The sequence below is a fragment of the Macaca nemestrina genome, chromosome 6 (genome assembly GCF_043159975.1).
Source record: "Macaca nemestrina isolate mMacNem1 chromosome 6, mMacNem.hap1, whole genome shotgun sequence".
Classification (NCBI taxonomy): domain Eukaryota; kingdom Metazoa; phylum Chordata; class Mammalia; order Primates; family Cercopithecidae; genus Macaca; species Macaca nemestrina.
The window spans coordinates 30,092,850-30,116,640 of NC_092130.1; the positions used below are offsets into that span (position 1 = coordinate 30,092,850).

General features: G+C 53.0%; 1 protein-coding gene across 1 annotated transcript; it reads right to left on the reverse strand.

Moving 5' to 3' along the window:
- Positions 1–4,916: 4,916 nt before the first annotated feature.
- Positions 4,917–23,355, reverse strand: LOC105466872 (caudal type homeobox 1). Its single transcript, XM_011716014.2, has 3 exons — positions 22,812–23,355; positions 7,287–7,432; positions 4,917–6,724 (listed from the first exon to the last, which is right to left on the reverse strand). The coding sequence occupies exons 1-3, from the start codon at positions 23,254–23,256 to the stop codon at positions 6,518–6,520; spliced, it is 798 nt and encodes a 265-aa protein (XP_011714316.2). The 5' UTR covers positions 23,257–23,355; the 3' UTR covers positions 4,917–6,517.
- Between the last annotated feature and the right edge of the window lie 436 nt (positions 23,356–23,791).

Here is a 23,791-nt window from a genome sequence, read left to right on the forward strand (position 1 = left end):
GCGCGCCCCCGCACGCAGAGCTGCGGATTGGAGGGCCCTGAGCTAGTGGGGAGGGGGGTTCGCGACGGAAACCTCAGCTTCCTGCGTGACCTTGGGCAAGCGACCTGCCCTCTCTGGGACTCCCTTTCCACAGTTGGGCCAGGAGGGAGGCCAGCCAGTAACAGCCCACCCCCCTGCCTCTTCTTTGCCTTGCGACCTTAGGGGATAAGAATCTCACCTCCCTCACAGGAGTGTGAGCAATTCAGGAAGATGGAGCATAGAAAACATCCAGCACAGAGGGCCTGACACTTAGTAGGTGCTCAGTTAGCATTTATTCACTGACTGTGGGTTGCCCACGCCACCATTAGTCCAATTATTTAATCTATCCATTTTTATCGAGCACCTAAAATGTGCCAGGTCCTGAACTAGGTATGCTATTTTCTCAGCCTGGAGAGGTAGGTGTTGTTACTCCTATTCTACAGATGAGGAAGCTGAGGGACGGGGAAGTTAAGTTACTCAAAGTCACGGAGCTAATGAGTGACACCAGGGACAGAGTCAGGCTTCATGGACCTTTGGACTAGTAGTAGTCTTCAACTCTCCTCCTTTCCTTAAGATGAAAGCAAAATGGGGAGGTTTGGGTGAGCAGAAGGGACAGCAAGTGCCACAGTGTCACTGTGATCTGGAACTTAGATCATCAATAACTGGTTTCCTGTCCAGCAGCAGTATGGCTTCTGGAAAGTTCTAATTTCACATCTGTAAAATGGGCCATGAGCCAGCCCATGCATGGCTGCCTCAGAATGTCCTGAGGGTCCAGTGAGCCTGTGGCTAGGATGGGAAATGATGAGCTGGAGCGATGGCACACATTGGTTTGCTGGGACTGACTGATATACGCTAGTGGACCAGTATATACATTACAAATTGTGCCGTTCTCACCCTCGCAGGTGTGCCAGTTCAGACATTAATCATACATCTGTTTGGCTTCCTATCAGTTGACATGGTGGGGGAGACCTTTGGGGAGAGATGTGAATAAGGGTCTGCTCTCTCCCACCCCTGGGGCTTGATAAAAGGTTGGAGGGGTTTAAGTCAAAGCATGGACTTGGGTAAAGGCCTGGCCAGGTTCCAATCCACCTCTCCCCCTGCCCAGGTCCTAGCAAACTGCTCTCCACTTTGAGACTGGCCACAAAGAGCAGACGAGGGACTCTCCAGACCCAAGAGGAAGGTGCCTGTCTCCTCTGCCCCCTGCCTGCTGACCCATATGGGACCGAGAGTGGCTGTGAGTGTGAAGAGAAGGAGCATTTATGGAGCCCTACTGTGTGCATTGTGAAGGATTTTTGCATCCAACATCTAATTTTTAATTATTTCCAACTGTCTGGGAAGACAGGTTTGTGCATCTGATTTTACACCTGAGGCAACTGTCCCATAGGAGTGAAGTCATGCACTGGGTATTGGGAATGAACCTAGGAAGACTGTGGGTCATGGTTGGGAGAGGCAGAAGCCAAGGGCTCCTGAATCCAAGGAGGTCCAGGCAGGACCCTTCCCCATCCCTTGCCCTGGGCTTGTTAATGCATCTTGTACAAAAGAGGCAGCAGCCTTGCTCAACCACTCTCTCCCATTGGCACTTGGGTTTCATGAGACCCTTTGGAAGGCACAGAGAGTCACAGGGACAGCGAGCAGGGGTGAGGCAGTTGGCTCAGGAGCTGAGAAGCCTGGCCTCTTTATGACCCTTCCTAGCAGCACCTGCTCCTCCCACTTCACGGACCCAGCTCTGGGGGAGAAGAAGGGAGCGGGCCAGGACTTTAGCCTCCCTTGGGCAGACACACGAGGGGGCGAACACTGAGCCACCGTGGCAGTCACTGGGGTTGTGAGGTGCAAATGGATCTAGGCTCATGCCTTTCAGATGGGGAAACTGAGGCGCAGAGGGGCAGGATTTGCAAAATCACTCAGTGAGTCAGTAAAGACAGAGTCATGTCTGTAACCTAGGAGTCTGACCTCACCAGGCTCTGACCTCTAGCTCGTACCTCTCTGCCATCGTCTTCTCCATCCCCACAGCCCTGGTGGGGAAAGTCAGCCCTTTCATAAAACAAACAAAACAACAAAACTCAAAGATTTTCTTTTCTTTTCTTTTTCTTTCTTTTCTTTTTTTTTTCTTTCTTTCTTTTTTTTTTTTTTAACTGAGACACAGTCTTGCTCTATTACCCAGGCTGAGGTGCAGTGGCTCCATCTTGGCTCACCACAACCTTCGCTTCCTGAACTCAAGCGACCCTCCCACCTCAGCCTCCCAAGTAACTGGGACTACAGGTGTGTGCCACCATGACTGGCTAATTTGTGTATTTTTTTTGTAGAGACGGGGTCTTGCTATATTATCCAGGCTGATCTTGAACTCCTGAGCTCAAGGGATCTGCCTGCCTCCGCCTCCCAAAGTGCTGGGATTACAAGCGTGAGCCACTGTGCCCAGCCAAAACTCCAACATTTTCTAAAAGACGTTATCCACATAAATCAATCTACCCACTGAAGCTCCAATTTTATGATCATACAACTGGCCAGGAGTCTGGCAACCAAGCACATTTGACAATTGCTGTCACCATCTCCTCTCCCCAATTCCAGAGGGGTTTTGAATGATTCTTGGCAAAATGACTGCTTAGGAATCCAAATGGTAAATATTCACTCTCCCTTTCCCTCTTCTCTCCCTCTGTTCTGGTCTCATATCAAACCAGAAGTGCAGTGGAGATGTGTGTGTGTGGCTTAAGGAAAGTGTCAGATGAAATGTACTTTCTTTTATTATATAGGGAGATATTTTTAAATGTATATAAATAAACATTTTTAATTTGCTTAAATGTTCAGATTTTATCACTGTAGAGCATGTGTTTTGTCACACCAGGGAGTGACGACTGTGAAAAACAAGGTTCCAGGCTGCTAGTCCATCTGGAGTGGTTCAGAGGAAGTGATCCCAGAGCTGCCTGGCTGGGATGGGACTGCCCTCCAAAGTTGCCCTGGCCGAGGCCAGCTGTGCTCCCCAGCTCTGCATCCCCCTGGCAGATCTTCTCAAACACTCAGGGCCAGGCTGATTTCCTCAGAGCTCCACTGTCCTCCTGTTCTAATCCCTGTATCTCTATCACAGCCCATTACACATACACACACATACACGCACACACACACACTCTTGGCTGCTGGAACCCTCCTCTCTCAGAATACTCCATTCCCAACCCTGAGTCCCTCCCTAGAGTAGCACTGCAACTGTTCTGCTCAGTCCACACCAATCTCTTGGCAATCAATGATGGGACTGGCTTTTCTACAAGACAGCTTCTCAGCACAGGGTTAGGAGTCTATGGACTCCCTGAAATTGTATGTAAACAGTGTTGACATGCACAATTCTGATTTGCTAGAGGACATAAGCAGTCTGTGGGCCTTGGAAGGCCAGCACAAAGTCACTGTAAGCAAAGCAGCACGGGCCATTCCTAACAGGAGAGCTGAGTACCTCTTATCCCGGGCCATTCCTGATAGGAGAGCTGGGCACCTCTTACCCCGGGGTGGCTTAAGATCTGGCTAGACTTGAAGGGTCTTTTTCCCGAGCCATTACAGCCCCCCAATCTCTGGTGGAACTCTGGGTGATGGGGAATCACTAGGCACAAGGCAGCAAGTTGCACCACTTGGAAGTTGTCTTAGATGAGTTTCCTTTTTCATGGGGCTAAACACCCATTGGTAGGTGATCACCAACCCAACCTGTGGGTCGCATCCAACCTCCTGATCTCCCATGTGGGCGACTGCTGCAGCTCACCCTTTGATGTGGTAATGCGCCGCTGTGACTCTATCAGAGGAGTGACCACTGACCTCCTGCCAGGCAGAGTCTTCCTAATGCGGAGACAGGCTTGTCCTCCTTCAGGTGGTGTTATGCCCAGACCGTTTATAACATCAGCCGGGCCTGCCAGCCTCTCACACTGGGATGCAGCAGCCCCGTGACAGGTGGCTCAAAAACAAGCACTTCTTATGTGCTGGGCCCTGAGCGAAACACAATTCTAAGCTCAGTTAGACTATTTTATTTCCATTTGACACATGAGGAGGCCGAGGCTCCAAGAAGCTAGGTAACTTGCCTGAAGTCTTGCAGCTTGGAAGTAGTCACGCTGAAATCCAGGCCATCTGATGGCAAAAGCTGCTGCTAAATACTGAGTCACAGAGAAGGTGTGGCCCTCCAGCCTGAACATCCCAGCACTGCAGTGTGTGGAGTTCAGTGGGATGCTGGGAGGTGTGAGTAGGGGCCTCCTAGGTAGCAAAGTGTGTGCGGCAGGAGGGGGGGGTAGGGGAGGGGAATGCCGGATGAAAGAAAATTCAAGGGGTTTCTTTGCTGTGGGGCTTGTCGGAGACTTTGATGTGCTAATGACCCACTGTGACTCTATCAGAGGAGTGGCTTCTGCCGGATTTCCCGAACTTACTTGACCAGAGTTATTTCTTTTTGGTAGACAACTTCCCCAATTTTACAGATGGTGAAATGCAGGCCCAAAGAGGGTAAGCAGTTACCCCAGGGTCGCAGAGCATATTTTTTTGAAGATCAGAAAACTCTATTCACTCCATGCCAGCCGCTTTTCACCAGCCCCTCTCCCTCTGCTCTTGGAACCCTGGTTCTTTCCCAAGCCTCAGGTGTCCACCATTACTAACGAAGGCCCACTGTCTCCCAGGCCACTGGTAGGAGGAGAGAGAGAAGTGCCTGCTGCACTTCAGGGGCCTGTGCCGGGCCAGGATCCACCTTGTGCACTGTTATCGTGGGAGCAAAGGGCGATGGCAGGCAGGCTGTACACAGTTTTTATGGCCTGGCCACCTCCCAGAACAGTAAACAGAGGGGTAAGCAGCTGGCACCAGAGCCCCCAGGGAGAGAAGGCCCCAGGTAGGAGACTCCCAAGAGTTCAAAAAAAAAGTATACTTTCAGTTCATATTGCTCAAGTTCCTTTTCTCCTTTATTCCCTTCTTGGCCTGATCCACACTCACTAGTCCTTTTCAGTCTCAGTTCAAACATTACCTCCTCCAGGAAGCCTTCCAGGATAAGCTAGGTGTGTGCTCTGCTCTCACTGGATGCTCTGGCTCCCTTGATGCTCAGAGCATAGCTCTGATTGGCCTTTATCCTGTTATATTAGTGTCATCTGTGTGCATGGCAGTCTTCCCTACTGGACTGGGGACTTCTGAAGAGCAATTCAGGATCCCTGAAGTCAGACCCTGAGGGGGACTTTGTAGCTTCTCTCCTGCTCCAGCTGCCCAGACCACATATACCCTGAATGCATTCTCCCCCTCTAGATCTTGTTCCCCAACCCTGGAGATGCCCTTCTCCGTAACCTTCCCCCTCCACATCTTCCCAGGCCATGCCCTCACACCCCTCCTCCAGTCTAGGGGACAAGGACTATGTGCTTTCCAGGCCCAGCCATGCGTGGCACATGGGGGTGAGCAATGAATGTCATCTATTGAAAGAAAAACCTGAACTGAACATACCTGAAAAATTCAGAAGACTGATATGTTGAGTCTGATGATTCTGCTTACAGAATGGACTCACATTTTTACATAGTCTCATAGACCGACTCGAATAGTGTTCTGTTTTGATCTTTCAAATGTATTTTAAAGGTGACCTTGTTGTGGGCCTAAACAAATGGGAAAGGAATACACAATTGCTGGGGAAGGTGAGGATGGTTTGTACTTCTCAAAAATGTTTCTTTAATGCTATGTATAATGATTTTTATACATTTTTGAAAAGAGAAGAAAAATTTATTCTTGAAGCTGCATCCAAGAGATTCCACTCTATATACAACACCTGTCCAGCTGTGAGCTCTGCTTGGTCTGGAAAAAGTCCTCTGGGGGCTCCCTGGGCCCTGATGGACAGCCTGGTGGGGGTGTAGAAACCAGGTAGGGTAGACTCTGCCCCCTTCTTTCCTCCCAGGGCCTCCCTCTCAATCCAGAGGCCTCACTGAGAATGATCATGAGGGTTGTGATTCTGCAACCCAGTGGAGCAGTCATCAGAGCCCAGTGCTATGGGTTTTGTGCTTAGCATCCAGCCTGGGGAGGGCTCAGCGCCCTTATGATGGGGGCAGGTAGAGGTGAGGCTGCAGGAAGAGGCAGGTGTGAGCTGACCACATTCCTCCCTCCTCATGTCATGCTCTGCAAGCATTCATCTTTTTTAGCTCCATCCCTTTTCTCCAGGATCAGTCTGGTCCCCACAGGAGCCTCCAGCTGCATCTCTGAACGTATGGAGGAGGAGGTAGGGCCTGAAGCCTTGTCTAGGCCCCTCCCCCAACAATTTGGGGCTTGAGATGCCCATGGGCGGTTGAGATCATCCACCCTGGACTCTCTTATCCCTCAGAGGTCTAGAACACAGGAGCTGGAAGGTCTTTATCCAACAGGCTTACTGCACAGATGGGCCAAGGGGATGCAGAGGGTGGTAGATGACTGTCCACCATGTCCCAGAACGTCAGGGCTGACTCAGCCCAGACCTCCTGGGCCCACAGGAACCACACTCCCAGCCCCCAAGTCCCCAGGTCTCCCGGCGCACAGGCTGGGCATAGGGCTATGGCAGAAACTCCTCTTTGACAGGCATTGGGGAGGAGGTGGCCAGGAGGCTAGTGTTGCTGGGGCACAGGCCCCCCAGGGACGGCCCGGCTGGGGTGGCAGTAATGTCGTGGGCTGTCGGTGGCTGTGGGGGCTGTTGCTGCTGCTGTTTCTTCTTGTTCACTTTGCGCTCCTTTGCCCGCCGGTTTTGGAACCAGATCTTCACCTGTGGGGTTGGAAGACAGAGATGGAGTGGGCAGCGGGGAGAGAGTGAAGGAGAGAGCTCAAGAAGGAGAGATGAGGCCAGTGAGCCCCTATTTCTCCATGTGGCTTTGTAGCTTATCTCCTTTCCAGCCTCCCAGACCACATGGACCCTGAATTCATTCTCCCCTTCTAGACCTTGCACCCCTACCCTGGAGATGCCCTTCTCTATCACCTTCCCCCTTTCCATCTTCCCAGGCCATGCTTCTTCCAGGAAGCCTTCCCTGTTTTCCCTGTGACTGCTCCCCTAATGTAAATAGCATGTGCACCTTCTACAGCACTAATCATAGCCTGCTGTAGCCTGTGGCTAATCAGATCCCCTTACCCCATCCCCTTTGGGGGCAAGGATATTGGGTTTTGTTAAGGGAGGGTGCTGGTAGCACCTCAGTTTCTGCTGTGCTGTGTGACAATGGCCTGGAGACTCAACCTCTCTGTTTTCCTTCTACTGAGCTCTGTCATCTGCCTGGCAGCCTAGAGACCAGAGTCCTCGCACTGCTCCTATGGCTGAGATAGGACGACAGACACACCTGCCGTTCAGTGAGCCCCAGATTGGCAGCCAGCTCTGATTTCCGCCGGATTGTGATGTAACGGCTGTAATGAAACTCCTTCTCCAGCTCCAGGCGTTGGTGGTCAGTGTAGACCACGCGGTACTTGTCCTTGGTCCGAGTCTTACCTGAGAAGCAGAAGAAGCCAGGAAGGAAGGTGAGTTGGGAGGAGGAGGCTGCAAAAAAGGCCCAGGCAGGACCCCTAGGAGGAAGACAATCCAGGCTCCCTGAAGGAGGACCCTGAGGTGGGGAAAGACATACACCCCGGGCTGAGGGAAAACAGTCATTTCCCAGACTCAGACCCACAGACTCACAGTCTGGGAGGCAAGTGCTCCTCACATGCCCATCAGGGAGGCAGTGAAGTGGGGAAAGCAACTAGCTCAGGGTTACACAGCAGGCTGCTGATGGAGCTGCAGCTTCAACCCAGGTCTCCTGACCCAGAGCCCTATTCTGAAGGCCAGCTCCAACAACTTTAAACCAGCAGCTTCCAGATGTGGCTGCACAGCAGCCATTCTCCAGGAGCTTGTGAAGAACACAGCTTTGGCGCATCCCTGACCAGTTAATCAGAAAGCCTGGGGGTGGAATCTGCATTTTTAACAAACTCTTCAGGTGGTTTTGACTCTGTGGTCAGATATCAGATGGGTTTGAATTCTGGAGACACGGAGGGGATACTGAGCAGGCAAGAGTGATTAAGACTAATGAGACGGCAGGCAGCTGCTCCTTCCTCCTGTGCAAGAGAAGAGAGAAGGGAAGAGCCACTATAAGTAGAGGCGGAAGCAGAAAGAATCTGGAACTGTCCCAGGTGTGGGCTCCCCAGTTCCTGCCCAATGCCTGGGGATGGCCTCAACATCAGTCAAGGAGGACTGGGGCTGCTGGTGGACAGTGGACCCCTAGGACCTGTCAGTTACCTCAAAGGCTCTGGCTCACGATACCAAGCCCTGAACTGGGCCTGCACGAGGGGCCGGAGGCTGGTCTGCCCAAGCCGTCCACACTTCCCTCTGTGTCCAGGCACCGGGCAGGAGAAATACAGCTCATCCCACAGATTCTCACTGAGTTCCTGCTGTGAGCCAAGCACTGGGTTACAACACTGAGCAAAATCAAGCGCCGGTCCTCATGATGCTTAGGTTCTAGGGAGGGAAGTGGATGAAAAGAAAAATAAGCATATAAAATATTTGATACACTAATTGATAAGTGTTTCAGGAGAAAAGGAGGCAGGGAAGGAGGATCGGGAATTTAGGGAGGAGACGGGTTGTGATTTTAAATAGAATGTGCTGTTGAAGGCCTTCCTGAGAAGGAGAATTTCAGCAAAGCTCTAAAGGAGGTACAGGAAAGAGTCATGCAGGGCCAGGCGTGGTGGTTTACACCTGTAATCCCAGCACTTTATGGGTGGCTGAGGCAGGTGGATCACCTGAGGTCAGGAGTTCAAGACCAGCCTGGCCAATATGGTGAAACCCCATCTCTACTAAAAAATATAAAATTTCAGCAAAGTTCTAAAGGAGGTACAGGAAAGAGTCATGCAGGGCCGGGCGTGGTGGTTCACACCTGTAATCCCAGCACTTTATGGGAGGCTGAGGCAGGTGGATCACCTGAGGTCAGGAGTTCAAGACCAGCCTGGCCAACATGGTGAAACCCCATCTCTACTAAAAAATACAAAAATTAGCTGGGCGTGGTGGCACACATCTGTAATCCCAGCTACCCGGGAGACTGAGGCATGGGAACAGGAGAATTGCTTGAACCTGGGAGGTGGAGGTCGCGGTGAGCCTAGATTACACCACTGCACTCCAGCCTGGGTGACCGAGTGAGACTCCATCTCAAGAAAAAAAAAAAAGAGTCATGCAGACGTCTGGGGAGAGGCTTCTAGGCAGAGGGAACAGCAAGTGCAAAGGCCCCGAGGTGGGGCATGCCTGCTGTCTGCCTGCTGTCTGCCAGTGAGGAACTGTGAGGAAGCTGATGGAGCTGAGGTACAGTGAGAAGGGGTTGGGACAGGAGACAAGGGGAGGGACTCTGGGTTTTCCTGTGTCTGGGACAGGAGCCACTGCAGGATTCTGAGCAGAGGAGACATGAAGTCTGATGTAGGTTTTAATATTACTCTGGCTAGTGCATGGAGAACAGATTTGTAGGAGGAAGGGGAAGTGCAGGGAGAGCTGCCATAACCCAAGAGGGAGGGCGGTGGCTTGGCTTTGTTACGGTGCTCAGCCTGGGGCCCAGAGCTGAGGTTAATATCAGGGCTTTCTTTGGGACTCGGATCAGAGGTCTGTCTGGAGAGAATACTGGGAGTCATGCTTGGCCTGGGCTGGTGTGGGGCCTGGCTAAGCACCAATTTCCTTTATAAGAAGCTGAGCACGTGGCTATAAATAGGAGGCGCACGCAAGCACTTCCAGACCCACACACGCTCCCACCCAGGCATGGTGGGTCTCTGAAAGACCATCAACCCCTCCCGCCTCTCCCAAGTGCCCCCACCACAGCCCAGCCTTCACCTTCGTGGGTCTCAGCCCTAGCCCTGCCTGTCCCTCAGCACCCCTGCACTAATCATCTACCCACCCCCATTCTGACGCCTGTCCCACTCCACCAAGCCCACGCAGCTTGGCAGGACAGCCACTGGGCTCCCCGTGAGCCAAATGGCTTTGTGGAGAATGGGAGACAGCAGATGTTCCCGGGCAGCTTTTCCCTGAGTTTTCTGCCAGAGCAGAGGAACCGCACCGGACGCTTCCACGTCCACTGACCTCAGTCCGCTGCCCAGCATAGCACGGGATGGCCTCGGGCTTTAGCCAGGCTTGGCCCCAGTAAAGGGATAAGGGAGTGGCTGCCCAGGCCTTGGCTCCAGATAGGGCCCCTCCTTGGCCTAGAAAATGCAATGCCGGCTCAAAAACAGTTCTGCCTAATGCCACCAGCACTGGAGACCAACATGGCTCTGAATCCACAGACCCACTGGGATCACTGGGCTAAAGCCGGAAGTGGTTGTCAGAGTTTAGTCTCCTCCCACTTTACTGAGGAAGACACTGGGGCTCGCAATGGTTGCATGGCAGCTGGAGGGCCAAAGAAGAGGCCTGGTGAGCCCTTCTAGTCCAGCCTCCCTGTGTAGTCAGGGTCACTGAGGCACAGGCAGGCACAGGCCTGCCCAAGGCCATACCCCCTGCTCTAGAGCTCTTGCTGCCTCTCCAGGGCACAACTCCTCATGCTGCCATATTTAGGGCCCACTGAGTCTGCCATGGAGCCTCCAAAGTGTAGGTAACAGAAGCTTAAACAGCAGATCACCCTTCCATTGCTACTTCTGGGAAAGAAGAGCCCAGACCATGGTGAGGGAAGGCCGCTGAGAGCCCCAGGCTGGAGGCCCTTAAAATGCCCAGAGGACTCACAGCTACCCCCAGGAGGACGGGCCTGAGGCAGGGCATGAGGTTCCCTGCCCACCCAGACCTTGGCCTAGAGATCACAGGCAGTGGTCCTGAAGGTGCCTTTTCCTTAGAGTCCTAGCACCCACTCCTGCCTCTTCTGATGAGCAAGCCCAGACCCATGACAGCGATTTCATAGGTGGGGGGAAATGGGCTCAGAAAGGGCACCTGCAGAGGGCCGTCCTGACTGGTCATGGTATGAACCAAGACTCAGGTGTCCTGACCTCAGGCCCAGCTCTTCCACAAGTGAGGGGGTCAGGAGTGAGACCAGATGGACATAGGGTTTAGCTGCACAATTACTCCTCTCTGTCCTGGCAAGGCTGCCAGTAAAGACCTGGCCCACAGGCCTTGTCACCCCTCTTTGGGCTCTGGAGAGGGGCTGGTGGGCTCAGGAACCCATTGGCCAACTTCTCTCTGGTGGAGCTGCTTGAAACACACAATTTTAGTGCAAGAAAATGGCTCTGCCAAAGAACAAAATGTTTGCTATCACACTGTGTGGCTCAGAAACCGGGGAATCCCATATGCTGTTCCAGGAGTGAGAACTGAAACATCCTCCTTAGTGCCCAACTTGGCGATATCTAGCCTCGTTTAACAGGCACATACCCTCTGACCCAAGAATCCCACTTCCGGCAACTGATCCTACCAAGAGCTGCCCAAAGCTCCATCTGTTTCTGATAGCACAAGACAAAAGACAGCATACATGTGTACAAGCAGAGAGCTGTTGAGAGAAGGGATGGTGCATTCATGGAGAGGAGCATTATGCAGTCATTAAAAAGAAATTTCAAAACCCCATATGTCCCAATATGGAGCAATTTCTAAGATGTGGGGGGGGGGGAGGGGAAAGCAAGACAGAATAGTGTAAATAGTAATGGTACAAAAACGGGGGAGACACACACATACCCAAACATCTGTGCACCCATACAGTTCTTTCTGAAAGAATATACAAGAAGCCAGTAATAGGGGCTGCCTCTGGGAAGGGCGCTGGAGTTTGGAAAGCCACAGGTAGGAGGGAGACTTTGGGGTTTTTAAATCTTTACCAAGTGTATGTGTGAATTCATATTTTTAATGACAGCCAGGAACCCTGGGCTCCAGTCCCAGCTCTGGGCTGGAACTCCCTACTGCCCCAAGACACCTCTGAAGCCTGGAAAGGAGGGGGCAGGGAGGTGCATGAGAGCAGTGGGGTGGGGAGAGGGCCCAGGATGAATTATTTACAGGCCTCTGGGACGCTGGAGCTAAGGGGGAAGTCCAGGCTCCTATAACAGGTGTCTGCTGAGGGGCTGGCCACTCCCAGCCATCTAATGAGTAATCCTCTGGGCCAGAGGCCAGTGAATGGGTGAGAGGGAGAATGGGGAGCCCCTTTAGCTCTTCAGGGGTGTGCACAGAGGGGAAGAGCCTTGGGCAACTCACCGAAATGGGAGACTTTCTCTCTCCAGTTTTGGGATGTGCAGAATGTCCCATCCATGTGGATCAGGCCAACACTAGAGGTAGCAAACTCCCGTCCCCTAAAGCATGCACAGTACAGGCCAATGGCTCCCAATGCCTGACCAGCAGCCTTGGAACTGCCTGGGAAGCTTTTTCAAAGCACAGATTCTGGCCCCAGAAATTCAAATTCAGTGGGGCTAAAATGGGGCTCAAAATTTGGTACTTGAATAGTTTTCCAGGTGACCCTAACATGTGGTTGGTTGGGCTTTAGCTCCACAATTACTCCTCTCTGTCTTGGCAAGGCTGCCAGTGAAGACCTGGCCCACAGACCTTGTCACCCTTCTCTAGGATCTGGGGAGGGGCTGTGGAGCCCAACAGAGGTACACTCTGTGACTCCAGAGGTGTCTTAGGGCAGTCAGGAGTTCCAGCCCAGAGCTGGGACTGGAACCCAGAGCTCCTGGATGTCATTGAAACCAAACCTCTGGGGTTGTGGAGTGCAGCTTCTCACTGGCTGGGTAACCTAGGACAGTCTCCCCACCTCTCTGAGCCTCATTCTCTGTATTTGTAAAATGGGGAAAATTAATATTCTAATAATAGCCAACACGTCCAGGTGCCGGGCCCCTTGTATACATCTCTCAATGACCCATGGAGTTGGGGACTATTACTCTATTTGACAGATGAGAAAACTCAGGGTCAGACAGGACCATGCATCAGGCAAGTGGGATTCAAAACCAGGTCTATCTGGCCTCAGAAACAGCAGTAGAACCTATCAATCAAATGGTACGAGGTTTCTTGTAGTCCTCTCCAACCCTGCAGCATAGAGGGGCTCGCTTGAGATAGATGGACAATGTCTAGCACAGTACCTGGCATGCAGGAGGTGCACGGGGAAAGGCAGATCTTACTCGTTTCCAACAGCAGCGGGATGACCATCTGGCAGGAATGCCAGGAAATGGATCTGTGCAATGGGCGATCTGCTAGAAATGACCGTTTACTTATAAGGTCCCTTCCAACTTGGAAACGTGAACCTCCCAATGTTTGTTGATTCTCTGATTGTGTTTGTTATTGTAGCTGAAACAATTCTAAGACCAATTTGACAGTCTGAGAGTCTAGACACTGGGCCTGCCCAGCTGGAGGACGGGGACAGAAGCCACGGTGGCCTGCAGTGGGGGCTCCCCATCCAGCCTGGGCCAAGCAAGGACAGAGTGTGGCCTCTGCTCCAGCACAATCAAATGGCCCCTAGGTCAGCACTTCCTTTGCCCTCTTTCTGCTGGGTGTGTGGCCCTGGGGGATGACCAGCTTTGGCCCCCCAGGCCTGGACCACAAATCTAGCTTCGAAAACCTTTGTGACTCCTCCCTGAGTGGTCCAGCCCCAGCTGGCTGTGCTTCAAGATCCTAACCCCTAATACACACACGCACACAGTCATGCACATCTGTACACACAAGGGCTTGCTAAAAATACAGATTCCCAGGCCCCACTCCAGATCTACTGCATCCTAATTTCTCTGTCATCTTTAACAATGCCCCTGTGGATTCTGAACCACCAGCTCAGAAGTCAGTGGGTCCTGGTCCCAGTTCCATGCCATCTGTGTGGCCTAGAATTAGTTCCTTCTCTCCTCTGGGCCTTGGTTTCGCCTGTGCACCAGTTCAAGTGCCCTCGAGACTCTGCCGCTTTGAGCCGTCTGTGTAGCTGTGAGCCCCACTCCTGCCACCTTGCTGCCTGCCACCCCAGACAACCCCCGCAGGGAGCACATGCCCCGCACACCCTCCAGCCACGTCTCTCAGAGACCCACACTGCATGCAGCAAGAGGCGATGGGGAGCTTACCCATGTCTGTGATGCCAGCCTGGGAATGACAAATGGAAGGGCATAGGGCTTTTGGCAGGAGGGGTCGGGGAGGTGGGAATAGGGTTGCCATGGAATCCTACTGCAAAGAGCCCCCATTTCCAAGATAAGGAAGCAAGTCCAGAAAGCTTATAGGTCACTTGCTGTGGATGACAGTGCTATTGGCCCTTCATTTGCAGGGCCAATAGGCAAATGAAAAGGTGGGAAAGAGGGGCTCAGGAGAACTGATCTCCTCACCCCAGATAATACTTGTAGGAGCGCTGCAAGGGTGGCAGGACATGGGCCAGCTCAGAGGCGGTGGCGCTTCTGGTGAGGGGCCTAAATTGTAGCAGCATCACACTCTACTGAGGTTTGGGAAGGGCTGGGTGTTCGGGGCAAGCTTCCAGACCTTGCCTGGTGGCAGAGACCTGGGCTGTGGTCCAGCCTGGCCATCTTAGTTGAAGGACTTGACAAGTGACCAAACTTCCCTGGGCTTTCCTTCCCCTGCCTGGGGAACAGAATGGCTGTGAGAGCAGTCTGGAAAGGGTAAAAAGCTATGGAGACAAAAAGGAGAAAACAGCTATTTGCAGAAGCGGGCATGTTGGTGGAGTCCCTCATGAGAGAGAGGAATGTCGCCTAATGGGGAGCCACAGGGCCAAGAACACACTGGCCTGGGAGTGGGGAGATCTGGCTGGCCCACCAGCTGGACATGTGATCCCTTATTTGGGCCTGTTTCCCCATCTGTACCACCAGGGGGAGGGTCCTCCACTGTGCCCTAACCTCACCAGCTCTACAGTGGATGGATGCCCTTCCTGGGACATCAGGTTCTCTGCCTGACCCACAGTTGGGTGCTTGTCTTGGCTGATCTGGCAGTCCCAGGCTGCTAATATCATGGTTCCTCACTCAAGCCCTAGCAGGGATGAAGCTGGCGTGGGAGTGGGGAAAGGGGGACAATGGCCAGGCCAGCCATTTTGGGAGTCCTGCCGCCTTAGCCAGATTCTCCTCCCCACTGTCACCCTCCTTCCTAGTTCGAGTTCTTCATCATCTCTGCACCCTCCTCCTCCAGAGCCACCTTTGCATCATCTGCTGTCCTATCTTCTTCATCAAGGTCCACAATCTGACCCAGCTTTGGGAGGTAGCAAAGAGGAAGGGACTTTAGAGTCAGACAGAGACCGGTGACTCTCCCCCAGTCGGGCCATGTGACAGTGGTATGTTCCTGGGCAAGTCGCTGGACCTCTTTGAGTTTCAGTTTATTTATCTTCAAAATGAAGACATGAATGCTTTCTTTATATGGTAGTTATGGAGACCAAAGTGATAACCTACTTAACAAAGCACTTATTAATAAAAACTGTGATGACGAAGATGATGATACCACAGAGACAAAGAAGCTGAAAGAGGCAGGAGAGAGGCCGGGTGTGGTGGCTCATGCCTGTAATCCTAGCACTTTGGCAGGCTGAGGCGGGTGGATCACCTGAGGTCCAGGAGTTCGAGACCCACCTGACCACCAACATGATGAAACTCTGTCTCTACTAAAAATACAATAATTAGCCAGGTGTGATGGCGAGTGCTTGTAATCCCGGTTACTCCGGAGGCTGAGGCAGGAGAATCGCTTGAATCCAGGAAGCGGAAGTTGCACTGAGCCGAGATTGCGCCACTGCACTCCAGCCTGGGCGACAAGAGCAAAACTCCAACTCAAAAAAAAAAAAAAAAAAAAAAAAAAAAGACAAAAACAAGGCAGGAGAGATTCTTCAATGCAAGAACAAGGAGCTTATGCAGAATGGATTTCCATTCTGGGAACTCTTGAGAGGGATTTTTCTGCACTGTCCAATATGACAGCAACAAGCCACATTGATTAAATAAAATGTAAAATTCTGTTTCTTAGTCACACCAGTCATTTCAAGCGTTTAACAGTCACATGCAGCTGGTGACTGCCTACTGGGCAGCACAGATACAGAGCATTTCCATCCTGGCAGAAAGTCCTACTGGACAAACACTGCTAGATCAAACTCCTACCAGGGTCCGGACGCCCACACTGCAACACACGCCTACTAGCTGCAAAGCAGCCAGTTCTTGCATCTGCCACCCATTTATATCCTTCCTGAGTTTTTCCACAGGGGCACCCTGAGCCCAAGACAGCCCTTTAAGATTTACAAACAGCGACTGCATCCCTTCAGGTCTTCTCCTAGGCTGAAGAACTTGAGGCCTTTCTGAACTGTTTCCTGGTGGAGTTTCCAGGCCACTGCAACCTGGCCATCTTCCACTAGTCTAGTCTAAGAGTGAAGCCCTTGCTACTCCACTGCAGGTGTGACTCCCGAAGTCTCACATTTGAGGTGGGGCTGCAGTGAGGAGCTCTGCCTCCAGCCTCTTTCCCCCCACGCTGGCTGTGTGACTTCGGTGAAGACCCTTCCCTTAGGCCTCGGCTCCCTGAATGCTCTTTGAGGGTAGGGCCATGCCATTTAGCTCACCAGCACCTATCACGTGCCTGACACAGTGAATACTTGATGAATCTTTGTTGAATACATAAAACAAACCTGCTACTTCCTCTGCTTCCTTAACTCCATAAACAGCACCTCCAATCCTCCAGCCATTCAGATCAAAAGCCAAGGTGGCACCTCTGAGTCCTGTCTCCCTTGTTCCCCACGTCCACCCCAGCAGCTGGCGGCTCAGCCTCCAAAGCACAGCCTTCTGTCCATCTCCATTGCTCCCAAAGTTTAGTCCGAGCCACTCATCTAATGGAGAAGAAATGTGCTGTTCTGGGGACAGAAATCCTGCATTTGAAAAAATGCTGAACACACTGAGCACCCAATAGATGCTGGTTTGCATTATGATTACCATAATAACTGCACAGCACTTATTTGATAAATAGTTCCTTACCTCCTTCATGGCAGGGGAGGTAGATTAAAAACAAACAAACAAATGCAATAATGACAAACTGGGATTAGTAGTAGGAAGGAAAGTGAGCAATGAGCTAAACTGAGTGGGGAGGTGGGGGGAAGAACCCTACTTTACTTAGCTGGGGGAGGTCTCCAGGAACAGGCCACATTTAAGCCAAGACCTGAGGTTGAGAAGGAGGCTTCCATGTCATGAACAGGGAAGGAGATTCCAGGGAGAGTGAGCAGCATGTGCAAAGGCCCCCAGGCAGGGAGGAGCAGAGTGAGGGCAGGGAGGGCAGCTCTCTGTGCGCAGGTGGACCCGTCTGCCTTGTTCAGGCCATCATCTCCAATGCCTAGGAGCAAGTTCAGGACAGAAGACACTCAGAGAATATTACTGCTTGCCTGGTTGAATGAATGAATGGGAGAGGCACAAGATGAGGCTAGAGAGGCCAGCAGATTCTGTGGCAGAGGGATTTGGATTTGGTTTCCAGAGCAGCAGGAAGCCATGGGAGGGTGTGGAGCCCGGCTTGCTCCTTCTTTCTGTTGATGGGGGGATCCATGTGGGGTGCCCCCACAAGCCTGAGGGGTGAGTGTGGCAGGGGGAGGGTCTGTCATGCTAACATGGTGACGGCCCTGACTCCAGACGTGAATGTGGTTTCCACATCCCGGGAGCTCCAACACAGAAGCCTGAGAGGCTGGCCCATTAAGATAACTTCCTACAGACCCGCCAGACCCTGCTGCTAACAAACCATTTTGGACCTTCACAATGATTCCCTAAGCTCTAAGCAGCAATATCTGCCAAAGCAGCAGGGAGAAAACACCCAACCAAAAAAAAGCCTTCTGCCACCTTCTAACTGGGTCATTCCCTTTCCCAGCTACATCTGAGCGATGAGGTGTCAAATGTAGCTTCTGCCTGGAGAATCGGTTCTAAACAGCCTGGCCCCTGCTGGGCCTCCCTCCTCCCCCAGCCTCTTACAGTACATCCCCTGCCTGGCCTCCTTTTCCCCACACCTGGCTTGGAATGTCCATGGGGAAGGGGGGATCTCGGGCTCCCCTTCCTGAGTGTGTGGCTTTATTTCATAGATGCTTGCTGGGCTGTAGACTGGGTGTAAACACGGTGCTGCCATGTCCTCGCTGTGTGAGCTTGGGCAGGCCACCTTACCCTCTCTAAGCCTCATTATCCTGATCTATAAAATGAGTCTAATACTAGATCCTTACACCACTCAGGGCTATCATGAGACTTAAGTGAGATCACCCACGCAAAGTTCTTGGCACAGTGCCTGGCATGCAGTAAAGATTTAGCCAATGCCACAGTTATTTGCTCTCTCGCGAGCTCCTACTATGTGCAAGGCAGGGTGAGGATGGGACTGATTAGGACTGGTCCTCGAGGGACTACAGATGGTAAGTGGCAGGCATAAATAAGACAATGAAAGTAGAGAGTCAGTGGTAAGTGTCATGAAAACAAGGGCCTGATACAGTGCTTAGGAGGGAGGAATTAGGGAGGGCTTCCTACAGGAGACAGCCTTGGAGAAGGAACAGCATTTGAGCTGGTGAAGAGCAGGTTCTCTGAGCAGCATTTGAGCAGGAGATGGAAGGGAGGGCAATGCAGGTCGAGGGACCAGACTGGAGAGGCAGGGAGTTTGAGGTCTGCGCTCCAGTGCACCTGCTAAGGACTGGTTGAGGTGGTCACAGGCACCGATGCCCTAAGCAACTACTGTGTGCTAGCTGCAGGGTAATGCTTTGCAGGCATCTCTTTCGAGATGCAATCCTATTATTATCCTATTACAGTGGAGAAGCCCAGGCTTGGAGAAATGATCCAAATTAACTTGCCTGAAGCTATACAGCTTCTTATGGAAATTCAATTCCAGGTCTGAGACTCCCAAGCCCTGGCTCTTAACTTGCCTTATCTAGTCAAAGTAGCAGGAGAATGGCTTCAATAGATGGTTGAGGCCTGTTCTGAAGAAGGCTCTGATTGCCACAGAAATGGAGCTAGATTTTACAACAAAGAAATGGCATAAAATGAAATGGCAATTCCATGTCAGTAGGGAGCCACAGAATGCTCCTGAGTAGGGCATATGCCTTGAGAAGGTAAATATGGCAATGGTTTTAGAAGACAGCTGGAACATCACAGAGAGGCTGAAGGTGAGAGAACAGGCTGGTGGCTGTGGCAATAGGCCAAGGGAGAGAGCCTGCAATGTGGGGGGAGGGGAGCATTCATGCCCTTCATGGGCCTCAGTTTCCCCATCTGAAAGCTGATGGAGTTGGACCAAGATCTAAACCTTGCTCCCACAGTCTCATCCACGTGAATGTCTCCCTAGTCCTGAGACCTCAGCCACCCCAATGGGCTATTAACCTGTGGAGCAAGTTTATTCAAAGGAATTGGAGGCTGAGCCTTCCACAGAAGGATGATGTGTAACCCTCCTAATGAAAATGCTGATATTTAAAACCCTCCTCATGAAAATGCAAAGAGAAAAGGAAGAAAAAAACAACGTCTTGTAGTCATTTCCTATCCTGGCCTCAGTCAAATGATACTGATCACTCAGAACTGATTAATATTGTCTTTAGGAATCAGAGACTGATTGAAGCCCAATAGCCTCTCTCTCATCTTTCCCATTGTCACCGCCCCCTACTTAGAAGAAACTGAAGTCTCAGTCCCAGCCTCAGCAACCCCACTTCCCCACATGAGTCGGGGTACCATCCAAGTGGAGAGACAGAGGCAGCCAGGTTTCCACTGACCTGAACTGCTTGCCTGGACAGTCACAGGTCCCAATCCTAGGACTGGGACCTCAGAAACCTGTGTGAAAGCTAAGATCTCACCCACCCCCCTGTTCCCCAGAGATGTCTTTTGTCCCTCACACTTGCCCTGTTCATTCACTCAACAAAATATATTGAGCACCTACTAAATGCCATGCACTGAGCTGGGTGCCAGGATGCAGTGGTGGGTTAAGAAGACATAGCTCCGGACCTCATGGGAATGGACAACATACAAACAAGTGTAAGGAAGTGAGTAGACTGGAATTAGTGCTCTGAAGGAAACACAGCAAAGATTTGTGATGGTTGTAGCGGGGAGTCCACTTTGGGAAATGGTGGAGGGCTTCACACAGGAGGTGATGATTAAACTAAGATCTGAAGGGTAAGAAGGATCCACTCTTGCAAAGAATCAGGGGAAAGAGCTTTCCTGGAAGAGAGAACAGCATGTGCACAAGCACTGCAGTAGGACTTGGCAGGTCTGAGGAACTAAAGGAAGTCTGGAATGGCTAGAGCTTGAAAGCCAAGATGAGAGCAGCCAGGGATTAGGTCAGGGAGGCAGGCAGGTGCAAATGCTGTAGTCTTATAGACCTCAGGAAGGAATGTGGGGTTTATCCTACGTATGATGGGAAACCATAGGAAAATTCTAAGCCAATTCTTCTGACATCCAGCCCAGCTCAGCCCCGCTTGTGTGAAACTGGAACATTCCTCACAGTCTCTGTACCTTGGTTTCCTCATCTACATGTGCGGTCTCTAACTGTCCAGTTTGTCCATTCTCGAATGCTGGAGGCTCAGAAGTGGGGGAAGAAGGGGCTAGCCAGGATTGGTGGCAGGCCGAAGACCTGGTGGCCAGTGCCAGTGGGGATTGGGAGGGCAGTGGCATGCACTGATCCTCCTTCAGCTGTCCTGGACAGCAGCATTGCACAGGAACTGCCCCTGGAAACCCTGTGCCTTCATTGCCCAGAAGGAGAAACTGAGGCCAAAGACAGGAGGGGCTTGGCCTCTCTTTCAGGGAGAGTCAACAGTTTGAACCCAATTCTGCCCCCACTTCAGGAGCACCGGATAGAGAGGCAGCACCTTCTAGCTTCAAGGTCAGGGTTCCTACATCCTCTGCAGAAGGGGGCTAACCTGGCTCCTAGGCAGTCCCTTTCCTGGAGCCTTGGGAACCCCCAGACCTCCTTCTGCTTTTCCCTCTACTCTCAGAGAGCAAGGGGGGAAATGCTTTTTTGCGTGCGGCAGACTCATCTGCTTGCAGACAACAGTTTTCAAGCGACTTTTGAGACCAGAGGATGAGCCAGGTTCAGCAGCTCTTGTGCCCAGAGGCACGAGGTGATTTGTACAGAAGATCCTGCAGGATCCCCCAGTCCTCTGACCCCCATGGACACACTCTTTTTCCCTTACACAGTGACGGCCTCTCTCCAAGTCCCTATCCATAGGGAACCCCATTCATCTCCAAAGTCACCGGATGAGCAGGAAGCAGCAAGTGGAACAGAGGAGCAGGAAACGCAGGCTTCCTTCTCCAGAGCCTCACAGACTGGGAACTGCAGGATCCTGAGCACTGGTGCTGCCACCACCTCCTCTCATATAATACAGGGTTCTTAACCCCGGATTTATGGATAAAGCTTCTGGGAGCCTCCAGAACCCCTGAAATTGCCCAATGATGCAACATTTTTTTCCCTAGGAAAAAGATTTGTACCTTTCAGCAGATTTTTCAAAGGAGTCCTTTTGTAACTTAAACAAGAGTACAAACCACTGCATAACCTCCCTTCTCTCTAATTTCACAGATGGTAGAACTGAAACCCAGAGAAGATGACTGATTTAAGAGGAGCTGTTGTATAGAGAATTAGAGCACAGACTTAGTGGTTAGTTCTCCTGGGTTCAAATCCCGGCCCCACTAGTTACGGGTTATATGTCCTTGGGCAAGTACTAAAAGTCTCTATGCCATAGTTTCTTCATCTTAAAATGGGGGTGATAATAGTACCCACAATGATGTTTTAAGAGTTAAAGGAGTTAATGCATGCAAGATCTTACTTAGGTCATGCCTGGTCCGTTAGTAAGTGTTCCAAAACATTAGCTGTTATTTAATCAAGGCCACAGAAGCAAGCGGCAGAGTCTGGTTCCCTGTACCTCCCTGGAGGCAGATAGGAGGTTCTATATCCCTGGGACTTCCAAGAAGGGTATATGATTATGGCCAGAACCTATAGCTCCTGATCAAGGCCAAGCCAGCATCTGCCCGGAGGCAAGCTGAGGGTGTGTGGGGAGACGGGGGTGAAGAGTGTGAGGAGGTGGGGGAAGTCCCAGGCTTATTCCCAGCTGGGGGAAGGGGAGGAGGGGCTGGACATCAAAGGGTGGGCAGGCCAGCTTCCCGCCCCCAAGGCTAGGTGGCCTTTGTCAGGACAGGCCGGACACAGTCGGGACAATGGAACATCGTGTTCACTTTCCGGCCAACAGGAGTCACTACCGAGCTAAGGCAGAGCCAGTTACATGACAAAGGGGGGACCCATAACGGAGGTCAAGCCGCCCCTCATTAAAGTTGGGCCCTTTGTCCTGCCCCCTCCCCTGCCTTTGAAGAGGGCGGATCAGAGAGGCCTGCCTGGGGGCAGGAGGTTCACAGGCTCAGGAGCCAAACAGTAGCCCCCTTCCCACTGCTCCCGCTTCCCCTCCCCCGGGGTCAAGAGTTCAGGGAGGACCCTGGGAAGGTAAGGTACAGATCCCTTGCCGCAGTCTGGCCAAAGAGGGCTCTTTTTCAGCCTGAAGGATATGACCCAGCAATCATATCCTGTATGATGGGGAGACCCAGCCCTGGCCAGGAAAGTCACCTGCCCTGTTCACGGTTAGCGAATCGTCCCTTCTGGGGCGAACTTGCCGCCTTTGCCTAGGGTTGGGTTAGGAGTGGAAGAAGCAGATGAAGAGCAAGGAGTCGGTGCTGCTAAATGAGTGTAGGACACCAGTCTGGGAGCCTGCGTTCTAGTTCGGGCCTTGCTCCGCGGCCGCAGGCGCATTTCCGCACTTCGCAAGGGATCTCGGTTTCCCTATCTGTACAGAGAGAGGGTTAGGCTGAGCTGCTGAAGGCTCCGATAGCCTGAGACTCAGGAGAGGGAGCTCAAAGAGCAGCCCCCCGGGGCGAGAGTGGACAGGAGGGCCACACTCCCGGGAACCCGAGCAGGGCCGGAGCAGAGGTCAGACACGGGGTGGCCTGGGCCGCGCCCGAGCACCTGCAGGTCCAGAGGTGCAGGGCGAGGGAGGGGTCCTTACCGCTGCCACTGCCGCCTCCGGCCGCCACGCTGCGCCGCATCCACTCGTAGGGCGTCCGCCTCTGCGCTCCGGGCGAGGACGGTGTGCCCGGGCCCACGAGGGGCTGCGCCAGGAGGCCCGGGCCGGGCCCAGGGGGCGCAGGCACCGGGCTAAAGTCCGGAGGGGGCCCGAATGCCAGCGGAGCTGGGCTGGCGGCAGGGGCCGCGGGGCCCGGGCCGTAGGCGGCGGCCCAGTCGTCTTTGGGCGCAGGGAAGGGCGCCCCCCAGGCCGTCGGGGGCGCGGGGGCCGGCTCCAAGTGAGAGTAGCTGGGGAAGTCGGGGTACTGCTGGGGTGCCGGGGGCGGGGCCGGGGGGCCGTAGGCTTGCGGGCCCAAGCCCAGGCTGGCGGGCCTGGCGGGGCCAGGGTACAGGGGCGAATCCTTGTCCAGCACATAGCCCACATACATGGTGGCCGCGGGGCCCCCCGCGCATGCTGGGCCCTGGAGCCGCCGCTGCCGGCCGCCCCGACGACGAGCAACCGCTCACCTGAACTCGCCTGTCCTGCCGCCGCGCCCGCCCCACCCAGGCCTTTTATAGCTCCGGGCCGCCCGCGGCCCCAGCCGAGGCGGGTTTGCATTTCAAAGCGGGGGGAAGCCTCCGGGCCGCGAATCAAAGGGGGAAACCCGTCGGGGGCGGGGGGTTCAAAAGGAGACAAATTGCCGCCCCAAGCGGGAGGTGGACTGGCCAAGGCCTGGAGGGGGTGGGGGCGCGGAGGGCGCGTCTTGGGCGAGGGTGGAGGCCGCGCTGCGAGTGGAAATCACTTGCCAGGGGGCGGCCTAGCGGCCTGAACACCTTGTCCTTCCAGTGGCCGCGTGGACGGCCCTGCAGCCCCATTTTACAGGTGGAGGAACAGGCACCCAGGGGCCAGGGGGATTCTTGGCCAACTTCACACAGTGACCAGCTTGAGGTGAGGGGCAACGCAGACTTCAAACAGGGCTCCCG

What these genes read in the sequence shown, in the direction of transcription:
- LOC105466872 (XM_011716014.2), bottom strand. Translation starts at nt 23,256, where the DNA reads ATGTATGTGGGCTATGTGCTGGACAAGGATTCGCCCCTGTACCCTGGC. An exon ending in CGGAGGCGGCAGTGGCAGCG is followed by an intron (nt 7,433 to 22,811) that starts GTAAGGACCCCT and finishes TCTGCTTCTCAG; the next exon opens with GTAAGACTCGGACCAAGGAC. An exon ending in TGGGGCTCACTGAACGGCAG is followed by an intron (nt 6,725 to 7,286) that starts GTGTGTCTGTCG and finishes CCAACCCCACAG; the next exon opens with GTGAAGATCTGGTTCCAAAA.